Source organism: Haemorhous mexicanus, chromosome 2 (assembly GCF_027477595.1).
Source record: "Haemorhous mexicanus isolate bHaeMex1 chromosome 2, bHaeMex1.pri, whole genome shotgun sequence".
Lineage (NCBI taxonomy): Eukaryota > Metazoa > Chordata > Aves > Passeriformes > Fringillidae > Haemorhous > Haemorhous mexicanus.
In genome coordinates this window covers 55654995-55673889 of record NC_082342.1, presented here as the reverse complement: position 1 = coordinate 55673889, position 18895 = coordinate 55654995, and the positions used below count along the sequence as shown (strand labels likewise).

The 18895-nt window shown below is 39.8% G+C and overlaps 1 protein-coding gene across 1 annotated transcript; it reads right to left on the bottom strand.

The window, feature by feature from the left end:
• Positions 1-462: 462 nt before the first annotated feature.
• RFXAP (regulatory factor X associated protein) lies at positions 463-5906 on the bottom strand (the record flags this gene model as incomplete). The annotated part of the gene is made up of 3 exons (XM_059840301.1): positions 463-672; positions 2587-2694; positions 5256-5906. Coding segments are annotated over 3 exons (870 nt in total), but the record flags the coding sequence as incomplete, so codon positions are not given.
• Between the last annotated feature and the right edge of the window lie 12989 nt (positions 5907-18895).

Genomic DNA, 18895 nt, shown 5'->3' with positions numbered 1-18895 from the left:
GTGGGATCAAAGACAGGAGGCAGTGAACTGCCAACTCTGTATAACAAAAGGCATGAAGGTGAGTGGCTAGCCAGGTGAATGGACAAAGGGATGTGGCAGGAATGGAAGACGCAGAAGGGAAGACTCAGGAGAAAGAGCCTTAGACTGTGATAGTATAAAAGCCCAGGAGTTCCTCTGTCTGAGATCCCTCCTCAGAGGAACCAGCCCAGGCTGTTTCTGTGTTATTACACTGTTAATAAATTGCTTTATGGAACAAAATTGCATAAAGACCGGGGGTCAAACCAGTAAGGAAACCTGGTCTGACTGCAAGCCAGGTGTGCAGGGAGTCAAGTGGGGCACCTGTCAGAAGTTTCCATAACACCAGGCCATTCTATGATTTGCTCACAAATCTGCAGACTCCCAAGCAGATCAAAACCTCAAAAGTGCAAACAGGAAACAAATACATAACAACAGCAATTTCCATTTTTGTTTAAACACTGAGATTCTTTGTATTTATACAAAATACAGATCGTGTCCCTCCTTCAGCACCAGACTCATCTGCAGATCATTGATCTTTCCTCATTACCCAGGTGCTCCTTGAAACTGTTGCTGCCTTTGTTCCAAAGCTTGTTGACTTAACAGTTGCTGCTGTTTCTGTAGAAACTGCACTACTTCTGGGCTTCTGAGTAAGGACTGAAAGAGAGAGAAGGTGAATTTTACTTTACAAAACTCACATATGTTAAATAGCTACCATAGTAGTATTTTTCCATTACATGAATTTGCACGTTACCCACTGCTGTTGCTTAATATCATAAAAACCCTGTAAGTATAGCAGACAGGAGTAATTTATTAACATACTGGAACCAAAACATCTTTCAGTTGTGCCTCAGTTCAACAGCTGTGCTTCAATTGAGCTAATTTCTACACTTCTCACTGCAGATTGCTCAAAATCAGTGTAACAAATGAATAAAATCTTGTAATCCTGCAGCAAAGATCACGTGCCTATCAGAGTTCAAGCATCAGGACTATGCCCACAGCACATATTTTAGTTTTAGGCAGTCCTGTGAGGAGCAGGGAGTTGTGCTCAATGATCCTTGTGGGTCCTTTTCAGGTCAAGATACTCTATGGTCCAGAATTTTCCAACATTTCAAAACAGCAGTCCATCCACAGGGAATGACTTAAAAAATTCCTCTGCATTCAATCAAAAGACAAAAGTATCTAAAAGTATTTGCATTTGGCTCCTGGCTCGAATAGCTGCAGTCTGTAATCCAACTCTGGTTGTTCACTCTCATTCCTGCATGGTGGCAGCACAAGTGATTGTAAGGTAAAATGGCATATCAGGTTGGGAATTGATTCCTTCCAAAAATTAATATAGGAAAAGGGTTATTTTTCAGCTGAATTAATTCCCTAGATGCTTGCTCATTATCCACGGTTACTTCAATGATAAAACCAAAGAGGTACTGCAAGTCAGAGGAGAAAGAGAGAAGCAAGAACCAGATCACGGAGAATCTGAATTTCAGGAATATCGGAAGGAATCCTAAGTTCTTAAAGAGCCTTGACAAAATTAAGTGCAAAAGCTCTGAAAATCTATTAAAAGAGCTTCTGGTTGCTGTACTCCTATAAAAAAAATAATGTTTTATTCATAAGATACCTTTCAAATTAAATTAAAAGCCATGTCAATAAAACAGCCAGGAAAGGGGACAGCAAGCCAATAAGTGGGGCATGAAGAACAAGAGATAATATGAAAACTACTCTGTAGTTCATTGTTTTCCTCATAAAAACTGAAAAGCTATGAATACTCCTCTGAATTTCAGACACAATCACTAAAAAAGTGCTATCATTGAGAAAGAATTATCAAGAAATACATCTAGGTAGTTGTATACCTAAGACTGACATGATGTTTCTTTCCAAATTTCTGAACAAGCACTACAGCACTATAATAAGGATTGTTAAACTGTGTTAATTGCACAGGTAACAGAGGAAGACAAACAGTCCCAATAGCTTTTAAAGAATAGGGACTGCAAACACATACAACAAAGAAAGTTATGGTGAAGAAGCTGAACAAACTGTAGGTACTGAATGATTTCCCTGCACTGGGCTTAACTTGTTAAGGGAGAAACCAGTGTTCAAAAAACTTGCAAGACACACCATTTATGCAATCTGCAAATGTTATAAATCACACTGTTTGCTTAGAGTTTGCTTTATTAAGACACATATACACAACTTTGAGCTTGATATGATATGTCTACAACTTCTAAAAGACACCATAGTAAAGCTTACATCAGACCTAAAGTCCATTCATTGTTCTACCTAAGGCTTTGGTTGAACAAGCTAAAACCATCTCAGTTATACTGTAGGCACTATTTACCCTAAAGAAACCACCACATCTGTTACTACCAAAACTTCAGATCATTAAATTCAGTCATCTTAGTATTCTTCACAGAGAGACTGAAGTGCACATCTCTGAAGCATGTTTCAAATCTAAAATTATGCACTTGCAGTGCGTACTTATTAAACTGATTTTCTTTTTTCACAATGGTGACAGGTAAACACTGTTACATTGCCTTTACTTATTTGAATTCTTAACCTCTCAAAAACAAGACTTACCAGCCTCTTTTTATTCAATACTTGTTCTAAAAGAGTAGGTCTTGCTGGGCGATCTCCAATGGATCCTGTTCTCTGTTTTGTGGCAGACACTGAACCTTCAACACTATCCTGCATATGACAGAAAACAAAAAAAAAAAAATCCAAAAAAAAAAGGGGAGGTCAAACTATGAACACTATGAACTCTGATACAGTTCTATACAGAAAATCCCAAGAGTAGAGAACATTTGCCTCCTTAATCTGCAGAGCAAAGTAACAGTACAGGAACGGAAATCTCTCTATTCAAGACCTGGCCTCTTCTTTCCACCTCCTTTCACTATTTCACCAGCAAGAGTGAAGCAACGCAGCTGAGTTAGTCTTCTATACTGCAAAACTGAACAGGTTACTAGGGCTAGCTAATGGCTTCAATTTATTTGACTGCATTTCTTAAAAATGAAGTAATTCACAACAGGTCAGCCTCCAGCTTGCAGAAATGAAATTATATTTACCATTTGTAATTGGGCAGGAATGATAATAATCCTTGTAGTACCAAAACCAAAACATACTTCAGAACACTATGATGAACTCGCCATAGCCACAGGCTTTTTTTTTTTTCCCCTCCAAATTTATCCTATTGCCTGTACAATCACCAGTCATCTGAATTAGACATACTAGTACAACGTGGCTCTACAATCTGCTCTAAAGAAAATATGAAAGGTTTGGAAAATCTCAACCAATGCCAAATACTACGTGTATTACATTCAAAACTTACTGATACTTCCATCTACTGGAAAGGGTTCAAAAGCAGAACAACAAAAAACCATCCCAGTACCTTTCACTTCTATCCTCTCCACAGAAGTGAAAAATGAAACTTCTACTAGGAACTTTTACCGAAAATGGCCTCAATAAAATATCACTGTAAAAAAAGTAAGTTTAGCACTAAATACCCTGCTTCTTCCTGCAAGTTCAGGCCCTAATTTCCTTATATTCAAAGCAATTGCCACTTGCACAAACTGGGAAAAGAAAACCCATCCTCTTCCAACATGCAATAATCACTATTTTATGCTACAGATCAAAAAGTTTTAATCCATCACTACATGAAATGCAGCATTTTTACCCTTCTCTCATACTGTCCCCTCTCCTAAACTAGCACAAGTATTTGTGTAGACACATCATGAACTGAGCAAGATGAACTATCAGGGAAGAAAGAGAGAAGAGGGAAAGTCATGCTGGTATATAAATCTAGAATTCATTCTCCTCTTGAATAATGTGTGCAGCTTCTCTTATCTCACTGAAATGAGAAGTAACTACTAGAATTAGAAAAGGCTTACAAAACAGCATAGATGATAATAGTGTGTAACTTTTTCACTGGAAACAAGCATGCCATGCCTTTTCAATGTGAGAAGGAAAAAACTTAGAGTAAGTATCGTAATCATAAGAGGAACTGTTCTAATGTAAACACTACCTGGCAAATTAGGTTGACACCAACAAGATTCAAAAACAAGGTGAGTATTCACACCAGGTAGCAGACCTGAAAAAACCAACAGAATGTAACAGAGACTCAGAACTTACAAGGGTTCAACAAAAACCCAAAATACTATATGGAACACTTATCAATTATAGTTACAGAATACATCAGGAAAACCTTAGCAAGTCCTTTGAACTGAAAGAGAAGATGAGAGAATATTCCCTAGCAGCATCATGTACACTTCCCTTTTTTAAAGCACCTGCCTCATGGCATTTACGGACATACAGAAGAAGATTCTTTCGTGTGACACCCAGTATGGTTACTATTATATTTACATGAAGAAAAATGGAAACAGGAAAAGATTTTGGTGGTCAGTTTGCAGTTAGATCAGTTCCCAATAACACAACTCCAGACACAGCTGTGATGACATAAAAGGGTTGCTTTTAGCAGGAGCTCCAGGTAAGATTTTATTTTTTTTTCTCCTGACAATCACTGTTTTACACCTGCCCCTTTGAGCACAAACCACTCAGCGCCTTTAAGTGTAAAACTTTTTCCCTTTTTCTGTCTCATCTAAATACAAGATCTGAAACACTAACTATACAAGCAACCATCAGAGAAGTGTGTGGTCCTAGTTGAGTCACAAACTGTAGGATTTAAAAAGTTGAACGTTACCATCAGTTTTCCCACTGATAGTATTTCCCCATCTAAACAATACATATAAGCTTATGCAGATTACGTATGAACTAGCAGTGGTCGAAATATTTACCTGCCATTTAATATAAAAGTAACAACCAAAAAGCATCCTGAAGAACCTACACAACTGATTTTTGTACACCTGATACCCAACAGCCTTTGGGACTCTAAAATCCCACACTTTAGCACCAGCTGAGAAACAAGTCTGACATCTCTCTTAGAACTATACTTTCCTACCACGGGAAAAAAAGCCACGCTGCAAGCAGAGCATCTTCTAGCGATATTTCTTTTCTTGGAATCTGGTATAGCTGTAAGTTTCTACAATTTACGTCAGAACTGAAAACAAACGGAGTTTGCTCTGGCAAACAGAAAGAAGAGCGAGCTGTAGGACGCCCTACAGGACGCCCAAAACTTCTTCCTTTTTCTCCGGCCGTCTGACAGATCCCTACAAACCCCCAGGAAGCCCCAGCTCCGAGGGACCACGCGGCACCCGAGGGTGGCCTGGCCGAGGCCCCGCAGCCCCCCGCCTCACCTCGGCCCGCGGGCCGCCCCCCGCGGCAGCCGCCCCGCCGCCCCCCAGGGCCTGGTCGCTCTTCTTGCGCTTGTACTTGTCCTTGTAGATCTTGTTGCGGTGCCGCTTGCACATCCAGGGCTTGCGCTGCTTCACCACCTGCGTGGTGGTCTCGCTGCAGCCCTCGTACGTGCAGCTCTTGCACTCGCCGCCCGCCGCCGCCTCGCCGCCCGCAGCCCCGGGCACCGCCGCCGCCTCCTCCTCCTCCAGCTCCTCCAGACTGGCCGTGCTCTCGCCGCCCGCCGCCTCGACCTCCTCCTCCCCCACCTCGACCTCGCCGGCGGCCCCCAGCTCGTAGAACACCATGAGGCCGCCGCTAGCAGAGGGCGGCAGCTGCGGGTCGGCGTTCGGCTGCAGCACCACCCCCGCCGCCCCGGCCGCCGCCTCCTCGCCGCCGCCCGGCTGCATCACGAGCAGCGTCAGCTGCTGCTGCGGCGGCGACGAGGAGGAGGACGAAGAGGCGGAGGAGGCGGGAGCGGCGGCTGGGCTGCCCTGCAGGGCGGCGGTGCCCGGCCCGGCCCGGCCGGTCCCTGAGCGCGCCTCTCGCGCGCCGCTCCCGCGCCTCCGCCGCACCGCCCGCGCGCAGGCGCCGCGCGCATGACGCACGCGCCCCGGCCGCGGTCAGGGGCGGGGCTCCTTTAATGGCGGCGCCGCCCCCGGGCGTCTGTGGGGGAGTTTGCTTCGGGGCTTTGGCGGTCCCGGTGGTGCGTGATTGCTGTCGTGTTAGAGCTACCAATGTGGTTTGGCCCTGGGTGGTAGATGCTCGTGGTCGAAAGGAGCGATGGAAGTCGGAGGGTCTGCAAGCAATCAGAAAGTTCTATTAGTATATTGCGCGCTTGGCGTGGGAATTGGTTTGTTAGCCCGTGAGCTACTGTGTAAGCACACGGCAGTGGGCTTGGATATAGGGGCAGGGTGAAAGGAAAGAGCGAAAAGATGAATTAGAGGGGGTGAGGGGTCAGAGAGAGGAAGAGAAACTTAAGAAAGGAGAGAAAAGAGAAAAAAGAGGTGTTGCCCCAGGTTTGGAGGGGGGTACCTTTTCATGGACAGGTTTCTCACTTTATATACAAATTAATTATCGTGCGCAGTGTGCTCTTTCAGATCTTTTGGGAAATAGCTCAGAGAGCTTTGTGAAAAACGACTATCACTTGTTTTTAAAATTTTAAAAGTTTAATAGTAATAAAATGGCTATAAAATAGCAATATAATTATAGTAATAAAAATTTGGACAATTAGTATTAGGACAATATGAGACAATAAGAACAAAGAGTTACGGACAGTCCGGTTACCTCTTTCTGGGCAAAATAAGCCCGAAAAAGGACACACGTTAACAGAGGATTAACCCTTAAAAGCAATAGCCTGTTGCATATTCATACACCTCATATATGATGCATAAATTCCATTCAAACAAAGGATTCTGTCTGGTCAGTGTCAGCTTCTTCCTCTGAATCCTAATGGCATCTTCAGGGCTGAGTGAGACGGGATCAATTCAATAAGAGAGCAATAAATTCTTCTTCTCTGAAAGATTTAATTGTCCCGTGGCCGCTATCTGGTGCGAGTCCTCTCTTTAAAAAAGTACCTTACATAGCATAGTTTCTATTTTAACATTATGTTATAACCTAAAACTATATTTAACACACTACTTAAGAAAATTAATACAGCATAACGTTCTAACATAACACATATAATATTCATTTTAATATTTGCGAAGAGCCAGTCATAAAATACGGATTTTTCACAGCTTCAAGGAACTTCGATGGTCTTGATCTCCTCCCACATCTTGCCCTCATTCCCATGCTTGTGTGATACTGTGTCGAGCTCATCTCCAGGAACTACACAAGGCTGTTAGTCCAGGAAAAGTGCCACCCTCCCTCCACATGGCCTCCGTCTCCAGCCACATCTTGTTCTTTCTCATAGAGCATTAACATCAGCAATCCTCGTCTGTTAGTGCAAACAACCCTTGGCTGGCTCCATTGCTATCCAGCTATCGTTTTTGAGACATACACATTATCCCATCATCTTCTGGGATTCTATGCCCTGTCAGCCTGCTCAGCCAGGAGGCTGAGCAGGCTGTTCTGCTGTGGTCTTGTGATGGCTGCCCAGACCCAAGCTTTCCTGCAGCTGATCTTTGCAAGTGCTGTCTCTAGGCTGTACTTGTATCCTTGCTCTTCATCCACTGTCACTCGAGAGTGGAGATACAGGGATGCAGTTTGGCTTCTCCCACTTAGCCTTTTTGTTGCCTCTAGTGACAGCCCATGTGGCTGTCAGCATGCTGCTCCTTGCCCTTTCTTCCTTTGGATATACATTCTCTCCTTGGGTTACCTCTGCATGGCTGCAGAGAAGTCCCACTGACTTCCATCTCCTTGATCACCTGCTGTTGGCCCTTCTTTATTTGTCTTACCTCCTTACTTTCCATGGGTTCTTGCCTTTCTCATTGCCCACAGCAGTTCATCCCATATTAAAGAACGCTGCTGACTCCATTTATTCCCTGGCAATTACAGCAGCTCCCTTTTCCTGTCACTAAGATAAATGATTATGCTGTTCACAGTTGTAGCCATTCTGTTTCACCCTCAATCTTGTCATAATACATTTCTCTCTCATTTGTCAAAATAGTTAATGGTGGTATAGTCCTTGAAAAATTGCAGTGAACTGAGTAACTCTGTCCTCATTGCCTCTCACCAAGCAGTCATGGGCGAGATGACCTCCAGTTCCAGGGTTTCAACAGGAATTACAGACTATATTTGTCAGTGAAGACTTACGTTCCCCACATCTGCTTTAGTGTCTTTCATCTCTGTTACAGCCATGCTAGGACAACTTGCCAGAAGCTTTCTTTAGGACTCAGCCTTGAATTGTGTCAATAGTGAAAAATACAAAAATTACATGTAGCCTTGTTTTCCTCCCACTTCTAAACTATTTTGATGTCATCACAAAATGTTTGGGTTTTTTTTTTCACATTATAGGCCCATAGAAATAATTTTAGTTTATTTCTTTTGCTTTGAATGCATCTTGAAAGAATGTCTTCCTAAAATTCTAAGTTCTCCTGACATTAATTAAAATAAAAATCCAGAGTAATAATGAATCAAATCACATTTTTCTCCAGCCATACTCCCTGCATGTATCCACATGATAACTAATTAAAAGAAATAGGAAACTGCTAACCTTTAAATTCTAGGAAGAAGAGTTGTTTGGGCCCTTCATCCACTTCTGTGAAGCCCCACTGAGACAGCAGGGTTTGGCATGGGCCAGTCTGACCAGCAGACCAAAGCAGTTAAAGACTATATGAGAAAATTATTCATGGAGTTAAGGTTTCCAACCAAATGCTCTGCTGAAAACTCCCTCTCTTGTAGAATAAGTTAAATTCTACCTTAGACACTCTGGTAACACATGGGGATTTCCTTGCAGACTATGCCTGGAAGCATACTTCAACTCCATGGTTCTCATTTTCCTCTTTTGAAGAAAAAAGAGCAATAAAAAACCACGGATAACTAACAGTGCATTACAAATATATTGAAGGGGTTAATTAATTAGCAAATTGATTTGATATTTACTGAGTCTCTTACTGTACTGGAATGCAAAGTATTATCCATTTTTTTTAACCCAGAACCTTGTAATCTGTTTGTTTGAGGGCACAGAAACATACACAGGTAGTAAATTAGTGACAGCTAACAAAGCAAGTCCTTCTTAAAAAGCTGCCACTCGTGTTTTCTTCTTTTCTGCCTGGTTTGCTCAGAAAAGAGAAACACTCCAGTGGAAAAGAAATCAAAAAAAGTAGTTGTTTCCTTGGACTGCCCTTCTGTAGATCTGTCTGCTGGAGAACGAATGTCATGTTTGGAAAATTTTGTCACCAGTCTGTCCATCATTGCTATCCAGTCAGGTGCAGTCTCATCATATTTTGTATTCCCAGGTGCAAGGGAAGGACAAATGCAGTTATTGAAATGCAATAAGTTCATTTACTGAAATGTAATAAGTTCATTTGTCCTCAGGCTGACGTCTCTAAATAAATATTTAAATAGATTCTCTGATTTTCTGCTGTCTCTTCTTTTGTGTTTGTGAAATAGTTAATTTTAATATTCTAGATTTCTGTGCTAGTTCTTACCATCTAGTTCTTAATTGTCTTGAGAACAACATGCTTTAAAAAACAGATACAGGTTAGGATCCAGAAAGGTTATAATCATTGAAGAAGCTGATTTGTCCTTCTTATAAACAAGATAGTACTGATGATCATAGCTGAAGTAATATTTTCAAATTGTTGAAAGTTGCTTTAGCAGTCTTCCATAAGGGATAATATGAATTTTGTTCACTTAATATCTGTCTATCTATCATAAAAAAATGCATTTGCCTTTATCATGTGCTGTAAGAGCGCAAGCCATACTAAGAACTTCTGTGAGACATGGGACCCTGAAATTCTTACATCCAGTGTTGTGATATCCCTGTAAATATAATCTAAATGCAAAGTGTCTTGTAACCTTATTGCTGTTGGTTATTTGTACTAAAATTAACAGCTTGAGTCAAGGACAGCATTTGGGTTTTTAAAACAGAAATGAATGGTACTTGAAAGATAAACAGGAATGAATGAAGACTGCTGGAGGAAGCTGAGAAGTAATAGTTTTTAAAATACATCTCTTTAGAAACACATTGTTTGATTGAGGGAATCCAAATGCAAGTATATAATCAAGAGAGTTTTCTGCTTTGTTGTACCTTGTACTGCTTAGCCAACTCTCCATTTATTCTTCCTACTTGCTCTTGATGTTCAAGCCAAATTGAACAGTGATACAGTCATGGAAAGATTCAAAAGCTCAGCAGTCTGAAAACAAATCTGCCCTCAAAGGAAGGTAATGTGCAGAGTGATCAATGTGCTCACTGATTCAATACCCAGGTGCCAATGAGTGCTGGAATCTTACCACAAATAGCAAAGCAAAGAAGTTTAAGCTGCTGTAATCAGTCTGTTAAAGCTTGCTTTTCAGGTAAGTGTACAAAAATTTGATGCCAATTTCATCAAATCTTATAGACATCTCTCTTTGCACTGTTCAAGTATACAAAATAAGAGTAATCAGAAACTCACTATGCTTTATGAATTACAGACAAATTTATTTTTGCAATCATAGAAATAAAAAAATGAACTAAATGGAAGCTTGGTTTGCATTATGATATGTATTCTGGTTTTAGTATATGTGTTACAAAAAAGGCCATTAAAAATAGGTTTCTTTCCCCATGCCCTTCTCATTTTGCATGGTTCCCTTTGTCCCATGACAACAGATAAATTAAATAGGTATGCTGAAAGAAAATCTCCCCTTCCATATATTTAACCAGAATTAGACATAAGTAAATCAGCTTTCTAATAAAATTAAGATTTACACAAGATAGTAAATTTTTAAAACAAAATTTTTAATAAAATTATGATTTACAAGATAGTAAAACCAATCAAAAACAGACATGAATAAAAATGTGCAGGACAGGCATTAGACTATACCTCCAACCTCACACTAAACAGTTATTAGCCCCTGTTCTCTTCACAGCTTTAGTTACTGGAACACTACTAATTTTCAAAACGGTGTTTCTTTGATGTTCTTTCAAATTTCTGAAGTAAAACTGAACTGCAGACCATTTTGTTAGTCTAGGTGATTTTTATTCACAATGAGTGGATCATGTTTACTGCTTTTGGCCTCTGGGTAGGGTCAGTGTCATTCTGGATGTTGTCGCCCCATGCAGAGCCAGCATCCTTGGACATGTCCAGAACTGTCTCCTAGTCTATGTGAGTTGTTAGATATGCCTTCGTGGTATGGAACAGTGAGTACCTTGTCAGAAGTCAGCATTGCTAATTCTAATTACTACTGTTTCACAGGTTGATTCCCTCTCAATCTAAATAATTGAATTCAGGCCTACTTTAAAATAATATTTCTCTCCTTATAGCCAAGAAACCATGAATAACAGAAAACTGCTTACTGTAAAATAAGTAGGTATAGTCACTATGGTTAATAAAGCAGTAAATATAAAAAATGGGATACATTGGCAAAAATGAAAAAAGGAAGGCAGTGAGCTGAGTTTTAGACTATGGAACATTGTCTTTCAGTAGAAGTAGGGAGAGCCCTGCTTATTAAGAAAGTTAAAACTAGATGGAAGCAAAGCTCTAGATAAGGGAGGCAATCCTCTCCTGGCAGGGAAATATGTGATTAGCTGCTCTGTCCATTGCCAACGACTGTGGCTGCCAAATACAAGCAGCTCATACCTGTGTCTGAACATCAGCATCTTTTCCTTCTTATCTTGTAACAACTGATAACATTGATCATGTGTTCTGGCCTTCATGTTGACATTCATAGAATCACAGAACAGTTTGTGTTGGAAGGGACCTTAGAGATCATCATAATCATCATGTCAAGGAAGTTCTAACTTCCCTGCCATTGACAGAGACACCTTCCTCTAGACCAGGTTGCTCAAAACCCCATGCAGTCTTGGCCTTTAATGCTTCCAGGGACAGAGCATCCACAAGTTCTCTGGGCAGCCTGTGCCAGAATCTCACCACCTTTATGTTGGGAACCCCAGAGCTGGATGTAACATTTTAGGTGGGGTCCCATAAGAGTGGAGTAGAGGGGCAGAATTCCCTCCCTTGACCTGATGGCCAACCCCCTTTTGGTGCAACCCAGGATATGATTGACTTTCTCTGCCAGGTCCTGTTGAGCTTCTCACCAGGGTCTCTGTTTCATGATCTAAGGAGTTACACCATGGGGTCACTCAACAACTTATTCACAGGTTGTGTTTTGTGAATAATGTATCACTTTAATCAAGCAGTGAAGTATCTTCTGTATAGTTGTCACAAGTATGTTTTGCATGTCATTTCAAGCAAAAGTTGGAATATTTATTTCTGGAATAGTTATTTGGACAGCAAAATTTATATTTTCTCACATTTCTCACATATAAGTGTAATCAAAGGTGTCTAGTTTTTCTGAAAGATGTATTTCACACTTGAGAATCCCCTTAGTGAAAAGGGTGCCTCTAACCTATTAACAGGAACTTCTTTCTTGAACTAGAGCTATTTTTGCACACTTCTCTGGCATTTTGTTGAAGCTGTGAAATAGCAACTTTGTCCCTTCTTTTTCCCAGTCATGGAGGCTTTTCTGTTTTATTTCTCAATATCAAGGGCGGGGGTAGGTGTTATTTGATTTGCTCTGTTTAAGTGACAGTTCTTCAAAGAGCAAGAGAATCAGAATCACTTTGGCTTCTTTGTACTGCAGTGATGTAGGGGGTACCCACAAAGGGAAGGGCAGAGACATACAGTGTTCCTGGCACAGAAAAGTCAAGATGCCCTGCTTTATGAAATTGCATAGTAACAACTGTCAGTAAATAAGATTTGTTGGCTCCTCGTTTATATGCTTTCCTAGCCCACTCTTTTTTTCCTTTACAGAAAGTCAGGGAGAAAGGAGTCCAGTTCATGGAATGTAAAAGCTTTTGTTGTACTCTGCACAATGATTTATACCTGTTCTGTTTGAAATTCTTGGCAAATACAGGTACAAAGGAAGTTCGTATGTAGGGACTTTATTATGATCAGATTCATACTATCAGAGACTGAAAGGAATGAATTTTTGCACAATTGAAGGGAAGGAATTATTGCTGTACAGGACTGAAGCATGGCTTGATCCTCAGTAAATGGTGTATCTGTGCCTAAGAAGCTGTTTATTCTCTCCTTTCTCAGACTGACATTACAAGACTTTATTTATGTACAGGAATAACATTTTCTGGACAAGTGTGCTGTCTTTGTGCTATGTGCATACAGCTATTCTGCCTTTCGTCTTGGCAAACGAGTATGTTTGTCTGAATGCTGGCCCTGAAGCCTCCATGATCAACAGACTGTTGGAACGCCCTTGGGGACCCAGCTGTTTTCAAAGCCATTCTATTAAAGATGGATGTTTAAACAGTTTAATTTTGGAGGAGTCAGGACCCAGACTTCCAACTACATCAAGCTGGTTCCAAGTACAGGAGCCTGAAACCAGTTTTCAGGAAGCTCAAAAGGGATTTATTAAGGGGCCATTAGCACATGCCTTAGTCATTAGCTTATATCTTCTAATTACAATTGCCTTTATCCTTTTTCTCTTGCAGAGATCTAGGAACAGTTCCTTTGTTAGTTACCAGATGTCCTGGGACTGCTACTTCACATGAAACATTTTTCCCAAACATTGAATTTCTTGGTCCTGTCATGCATCATCACCTCAAGCATTCGTATTGATCTACAGTCATTTTGGCATTTCAGTACATATATTGTACATATATTGAGATACATAAACACACACACACACACACACACACACACACACACACATATATATGTATATAATATATAATATATATATATATGCACGTATTTCTGGAGGCGTGTCACACACTTGTACTTAAGCATCAAAATTTCTAGGCAAAAGAGCTCTTCCATGTATTTTTACAGAAGGTTTTTGTGTAACCCCCGAGTCCCTGGTGTCACCATTTGGCTGAGGCACATCTGTTTCTACATAATTTTTTTATGCATTCCTTCCAAAAGGATAAATGTTGCAATCCACAGGCTGAACTTCTCTCAGTTGGGGTCAATGGCTAGTATTATTCATGAGACACTTGGACCTTGTCCAGATCCTGGTTATTGTTTTAGAAGTAGCTACTGGCATACAGAAAAATGGAAGTTAGTTTGGTCTCTGCAGGCTTAATAGTTATGCTGAGAAATGCTACTGGTTGCATATTCTGGTACAGGAATGTTGGTGAAGATTATGTCCTTTTGTACATTGGAGATGGTCCACTTCAGATACAGAATTTTTCCAAGAAGAGGCAGATGTTCATGGAGCTTTGTAAAGGAGTTGCATGCAGAGGAGACAATCTCCTTAAAGAGCCGGGCACAATTTTCCCCTTTGAACTATGCCAACCTAACTGCTGCAGATTTTCTCTAATTCTGTTCAGTACTGGAAAATCAAAGTGTTGGGGCTGCAGCAATGGAGTTCTCTGTAATGTTTTATTGAATTGACAATAGGTAATAAAGGTTATGAATGCTACAGAGTAACTACTAGAAAAGTAGGATTACTTACTTCCCAAGGGCCACAAGTAATGTCCTAGAGGAGAAAATGTTGAGTCTGCAAGTCTGCCTTAGAAAGCAGAGAGATTCATGGATAACTGTGTGGGAAACATGGGAAAAGTGCTGAGGGTTCTTGGCATATTAAATATTGAGAGAAATAAGGACAAGTCCTCCATGAGGACTTTGTATGTGTATGTGTGAAGTTGGTTTTGTGTTCTAAATAGATGGCAACTTGTAGGCTTATTGAATTGTTAGCATTCAACATCTTTTTTGGTGTTTTGTGAATGTCTCATAATGGTCTGTGCTACACAATCTGTTGAAAAGTGTTTGGAAGGAAAAAGTGTGCAACCTAGACATTTCTGTCCTCCGCTCTCAATTTCCGAGACTTGTGCATCCTATATAGAGCTGGGCATTTAAACTATTGAAAGAAGAGTAGGAAGCATAAAATGCAATTTGAATATTCTCAAACCATTAAAACATTTTATTTAGTTCCCCATATATTGACTTAAGGATAATTATGACTTATCCTCTTTTCAACAGACTATTTTACATAAAAAATTGTCTCAACTTCTAAATGTTCCTCTTTATACTGCAACAGTTGTACAATCCTTATATTGCTACTGTTGAATTATTCTTTGTAATAAAGAAAATGGTTTCCATGGTATTATTTTCTTGTTATAAATTACTTGTCACACAACAGCTTAGTGAAGACAGTCTTATTCCAAGTAATTTTTAAAAGTTGACTAACAACAAGGTAATTCCTGCTCAACTGCTTTTTCTCAATAAAGAATTATAATTCATGCTTAGAAATGTGTCAAAGTCTGAAAACTGTAAATTCATTCCTCTTTGCTTCTCTTTGGCACTGTCACTTGATCAAGAGTTTTCTCTTTTTTTTTATACTGAAATGAGGAGGACCAGTAGTTTTGGACCAGTGCTCTGAGGGATAAAATTAATTGACATTCTGCAGTGTAAGGAGTACACAGATGCAGATTTTGGACTTGATTAGTGGTGGTGAAAAATGCCAATGTTTTATATAACAAACACAAGTTGGAAGTTTAAATCATTGTTCTTCCCTGAAACTGCCTGTATTTCAAAAGATTTTTAGATGCAGAGAATGTAGATGTTATGTTCTCCCCTTGTTTCTCTTTTAAATAGGCGCTATTGATTTGATTGTTTTCAAAACAGTATGAATAAAGTGAATATATGTCTACATATACTTGTTCACTGCCTAGTGTGAGGAATGGCTACTTGCAAAATCCAGCTCTGATTTAAAACCTTAACAGCCACACTGAAATCAGTAAGAACAAAGCCAACCCTGGCAATTCCCACACAATCGTACAAATACCACTCAAAGCAGAATTTGGACCTAAAGCCCTTTAATTGTTGACAATTCTTCTACACCTCAAGCCTTACTCTCAAGGAAATCACAATACCTTTAATTACTCAGGCAATGTCTGGAAAATCTATCTTTCTTGTGGAAAAAAAAAAAGAAAGAATAAAACAAAAATAAGTCACCACTCCTAACTGCAGTGGGATCCCCAAAGGCTGACAGTTTATTTCACTGTGTTTAGTCCTCCTAGTTTCCCTATGACCTGGATTTCTTGTTACAAGGGTAAGTGTGTCAGATGTTTGCAATTACATGACCAATTGCAACTGAGTTTGGCCTATTTCCACGGTCAAGTCAAGTATCAGACTTGAGCTTGCATATAGTATCCTTAATTTCTTGGTAGCTTGCTGACAGGCCAGACAGCCAGCATGTCTTCGTGTATATTAATGTAATCCACAAGAATTGCTCTTTAACCCACATCTAGCCTTGTTGGTCTTATCTTCTTCTTTACTCCCACATAATAAAGTGATTGTACTTTAAGTAATGGTCTTTCAGGCATGTCCTAGTCAGGCAAATCAACACTTTTGATCTTTTAACAGTTTATAACAAATACATCATCCTATTACATTAAAAGCATAAAATAGCAAGGGAAGGTTTAGACTGCCAGTGCTAAGGCATTATTACACCTTCTAACAATTAGAGATAGTAATTTACTTACATGTGGGATACTAAGTGCCAGATTATGATAAAGAAAAATCAATCACAGAGTAGAAAATTAGGAAGCCAGTAATCAAGACTAATTGCAGACACTGTGGAAAAAAAATCACCATAAACAGTAATTATAAAAACATATGCTACTCATAAGGATGCACATCACGGATATAGGAGTTAACTTTAAAACAGAAAAAAAATGAACAGAATAGTTTAGGAAAAAAATCGAAAATAGTCGATTTAAAAGAAAATTTTATTAGATGGCTAAAAAAGTTCCAATCTATCAGAAGGGACATCTTTGGCTTAGAGCCAATCTTGGCCTGATGCCTCAGGTTTTAGGATTTGTATTTTTCAGATTCTGTGCTGCTTTAGTGTGTGGGTCTGGGCCTCATATTAAAGGATAGTAAGCTCTTTTCACAGAGTAGGTAGAAAAAACAATTCCTTCTCCAGCTGGTGACCCAAGGACAGCCAATGCAGATCTCAGGCCCAAGAGCATAAACAGCAGTGGACTGAAGAGAGAAAGACAAGGATGAGACTTCATGGACTATAGCTGTAACTGGACAATTAAATCCAATATGCTAATGGACCTGAACTTATAAAAGGGAGAGACCCAGTGACCGGTCGTGCGTTTTGTGACCATTTTGGGTTCACATAGGGTGTGGCCCTGGCTGGGCTCTTGTGCTGCCCAAGGTGTATCCATTGAGTCCTCCTGGTAAAAACCTACTTTATTCTTTAGCTCCATCTAGTCTCTGTTCTAGGCCGGCCTTCACAAGGCATCAGGCCCAGTAATGAAGCCAGGTCAGGCCTTGTGAATAATAAATTATATGTAATGAGAAATAGGTAAGGAGGCATATATGGTCATGAAATGTAGAAAAATGTTGGCAACAGAACAAATGAAAAGCTGAAGATTTTTAGAAAATGTGTTCTTCCTAAGCCTCCTGTTAAATGGAGATTATAACATTTTTATGAAGGAAAAAAATAGAGGCTTAATAAATATTTCTGTTAAGTCATTGAAAATATACCATGCTTTTTTCTATCATAAGAGGAAATTAAAAGTGTTTTCCAGTTCACTAGCAACTTAGGGCAATATTGAACATCTGCAAATGAAAAATTAAAAAAAAAATAGAAGTTCACTTAAAAAAACCCCAAAGACCTGACATGTGATACAATATCAATATAAGTAGGGTTTTGAAGATAAAATAATAGTAAGTGAATTAATTAAGTTGAATTAAATAGGGAAAACCTCTGGAGGAAAAAAACAAAACAAAACAAAACAAAAACCAACCATCCAACCAAAAAAAAACAAACCCTTACCATTTTCTGGGAGCTAAAGTCATACAGATTCAAATGGGACATAAGGTGCAAATTTTTAAGAGTGAAGGTGATTAATGGCTCGATTAAGCTAATAAAACAGTGGTAGATACTCCAGCTTTCTGTGTTTTGGATTCACACCTAGCTAAATTGCTGGAAAACGGGTTTAGTCAAACACAAGGTAGCACAATAAAAGGGGAGCTGTGTGATACATCTGTGAAATGGCCTGTGAAATACTGGTGATTCAAATCAGATGATCAAATACTCGCTTCTCATGGTAAACTCTGTAAACCTCTTTCAGTCTACTATAGGAACCATAGATTTTACTTTTGATAGTACTCAGGTTATTAATATCAAAAGACTATAGATCTTAGTCATACTAGCTAGAACAGGTTGTAAAACTGCTATTTAAATATGTTGGTCAAGCCAAATCTAGTTTTCCATCTCTTCCTTTATATTACCTCTGTAGTTGTTCCCTTTACTCACTCACAGGAATTCCCTGCAGCAGGACAATGGTCAGCACCTCTACCTGTGCTGTGCTTGTTTCTAGAACATTGAGGGAAGCAGAGATGGGATGTTGACAGCTGGGTATTTCCGCAGCTGTAGAGACAGGCTCCATGGTTTTGTGGTAGTCATTCTCTTCTGTGCAACTACTCTTCTGGGGCTTTCCACAAGGTTTTTAAAGTTCTTGACATTGGACAGCAGTTTGGGAATTTGTATCTGCTCTTTTATGAATTAGATGGAGCAAAGCATAGCTCATGCAAAACTGCAATTCAGATAATGGTGCTACTTCACATTTCAAAATAGGCCCAGCAAAGAAAGACCTGGTAGCTTTGTATACAACCAATTATATATCTGAAATGGTCCAACCTGAACGATCTTACAAAGAGGAGCATTTTCTTACAGAGAAGTTGCTGCTGTAGTGGCTGTCCAGCAGGCTGAGACCACAGAAATACAGTCGGATGAGAGACAGGTTTTGCAGATTATGTGGGAACAATAGAAAAAACAGGCAACAATTTCTGTCTCTCTCTTTCCAAAGATCCAGGCAACCCCATGATGCTGCTAGCTCTGGCAGTCCTCACCATGAAAGGACAAAGCAACCTCACAGCAAAGATCCCTTTCTGAAGCTTTTTGTACTTTGAATTCCATTCTCTCCTAAAATTTCATTTCTTCTTGCTCTTTCCATATGTATGCCAATAGACAAGCTTCCCAG